At 45.2% G+C, this 1959-nt stretch overlaps 1 protein-coding gene across 1 annotated transcript in view; it reads right to left on the bottom strand.

Annotated features, from left to right (window-relative positions):
- The window catches only part of POFUT1 (protein O-fucosyltransferase 1), a gene marked incomplete at its 5' end in the record, with an annotated part of 2941 nt that overhangs the window by 668 nt on the left and 314 nt on the right, over positions 1–1959 (bottom strand). The window contains 4 exon segments of the mRNA XM_009580321.1: positions 1–4; positions 6–218; positions 468–660; positions 1361–1473. The exon segment at positions 1–4 is cut by the window's left edge and continues 47 nt beyond it. Of these exon segments, the coding sequence (XP_009578616.1) occupies positions 1–4; positions 6–218; positions 468–660; positions 1361–1473 (523 nt within the window).

The raw sequence follows: 1959 nt of genomic DNA, 5'->3' as shown, positions 1-1959 counted from the left end.
TCTGTCGTCGAGGGCTCAGAGTCAGTAGCGATATAAACAGATTTAGCTTCTGTCTTTTTCACCCAGAGCTTGAGAGCACGCTTGATCTCTTTGAGGTCTGGCAGGCACATGTCCATGGTAAGAGGGACCGCAGTGCTTCGGTCGTAGCCCACGCACTGAGGCGAAGCCATGAAGTGCGGCCCGGCTGTCCCGTCCTTTAACATATTGCACGCATTTTTCTGTTGGAAGAAGAAAAGAGAAAATACCATGTTTGAATCGCAAGTGTGAGAAAACCCTACCACGTCCCCCACCTCTGCCAGCAGCGTTACAGCCTGTTTGAAAGAGGAATCCTGGCGGCATTGCTAACAGGCAGTGAGCTGCCGAGAGCCAGCAGGGCTCGGGCTGCCAGCCCAGAAGCACAGCTCCTCTTCCACAGCGCCTTAGCCACTGCAGGGGCTGCAGCAACCAGCCTCACACAGCAGCCGTACCCAATCTGAGCCAATCCTCAGGTGAATTCCTACGTAGGGCCTGACCAGCAGAGAATGAATATAGGCTTCTCCTTTCTTCACCATTTCATCAGACCACACGATATACTTATGGAGGGGTCGGTGCTCCTCTAAGACTGGAAACTGGGCTGGAGCTCCAGGTAAGGCGAGTACAGGGTGCTCAGATGGTGAAAACCTACGGAAAAAAAACCAGCAGACCGAAACATAGCCTTGCATGCATCGTCTTGCACAAAGACTGTCAAGGTTAGAATGAAAACTATGAGCACCCTGAAATATGCAGCATCTATTGCTCCAAATTTACCCAAGATGAATTTTAACTATTTTGCCATTTTAAACAGAACATTGAAGCAAAACTCAGGTGCTGCATTTTACCTCAGACCTAGTAACAAATGACTTAGTATTATTTGACAGACAAAAGAGAATGTCATGTGCGTAGCAATGAGCTACCAAGTAATGAGAGCTTACGTTTTCACCCCAGACTAGAGCAATTCTGTCACCCAAGCTTACTGATAAGACTAAAGTGGCTCTGAAAACATGAGGTAACCAGCAAAATACAGTTCGTGATCACCAACTGAAAAACAAATTCTTTCTGAAGAATAATTACATATGTAATCAATAAATACTGTAACTAAATATTACTGGCTCAGAAGTCAATCAGCCTAACAGAGCTCACACCTAATACTGTCCACAGGAAGAGGGTGCTCAGCAAATATTTAATGGAAAAAGCATTAAGATTTTTAATTATATTGCTGACTAACCCCTTAAATTTCTCCCCCAAAATGCAAAGGCTTTACGCAGTGACTAGCACAACTGTTTTCCTCAGTTACTCTAAATGCCTACAGTGGCACGCCAGCACTTTTCCATCTTCTTGCTACCTTTGGATCCAGTGGTCCTTGTACGCAGGACTGAAGGAAATTCCCTTGAAGAGCTCAGACTTATCAAAATTCACTTGGAACTGATCCCAGAAGGGACCAAATGGATTTCCATCCTGCAAAGGAAAGACAAGTGTTCATTCAGTGCACACGCAGAGCCTGAAACGCAGACTTAGCAAGATCCTGGGGTGCTGAGTTGAAGAGTTTTTCTCTTACAGGAAGAAAGCAGACCGAACATAACAGCCTGTTTGTCATATACCAGCTCCGCAGGAAGGAGAGAGCGAAACACATTAAAGAAAGAGCGAAACAAATTAAAGAAAGAGCGAAACACATTAAAGAAAGTTAACTGAGAACTAATGCAAAGGCTGTCTTAAAAGAAGAACACCACAGCTCTCAAACTTGTATTTAAAAGAGGTTGCTTTAAAACCAGCTGGACAACTATCCCACAGATGGGAAACAGGCAGAGACCAGTGGGAGATAAGCTACAGATCTGCTCTCCTTACAGTCACAGTCAAGTCAGAGGTGATGAAACCTGCTTGCACAGACCACTTTCCCGAACCCCAAGGATTTGCTGACAAAAAAAAGCGTGAAGGTGCAGCAAC

Source organism: Fulmarus glacialis, unplaced genomic scaffold (assembly GCF_000690835.1).
Source record: "Fulmarus glacialis isolate BGI_N327 unplaced genomic scaffold, ASM69083v1 scaffold33426, whole genome shotgun sequence".
Classification (NCBI taxonomy): Eukaryota; Metazoa; Chordata; class Aves; order Procellariiformes; family Procellariidae; genus Fulmarus; species Fulmarus glacialis.
This window is presented reverse-complemented; position numbering and strand designations above follow the sequence as displayed.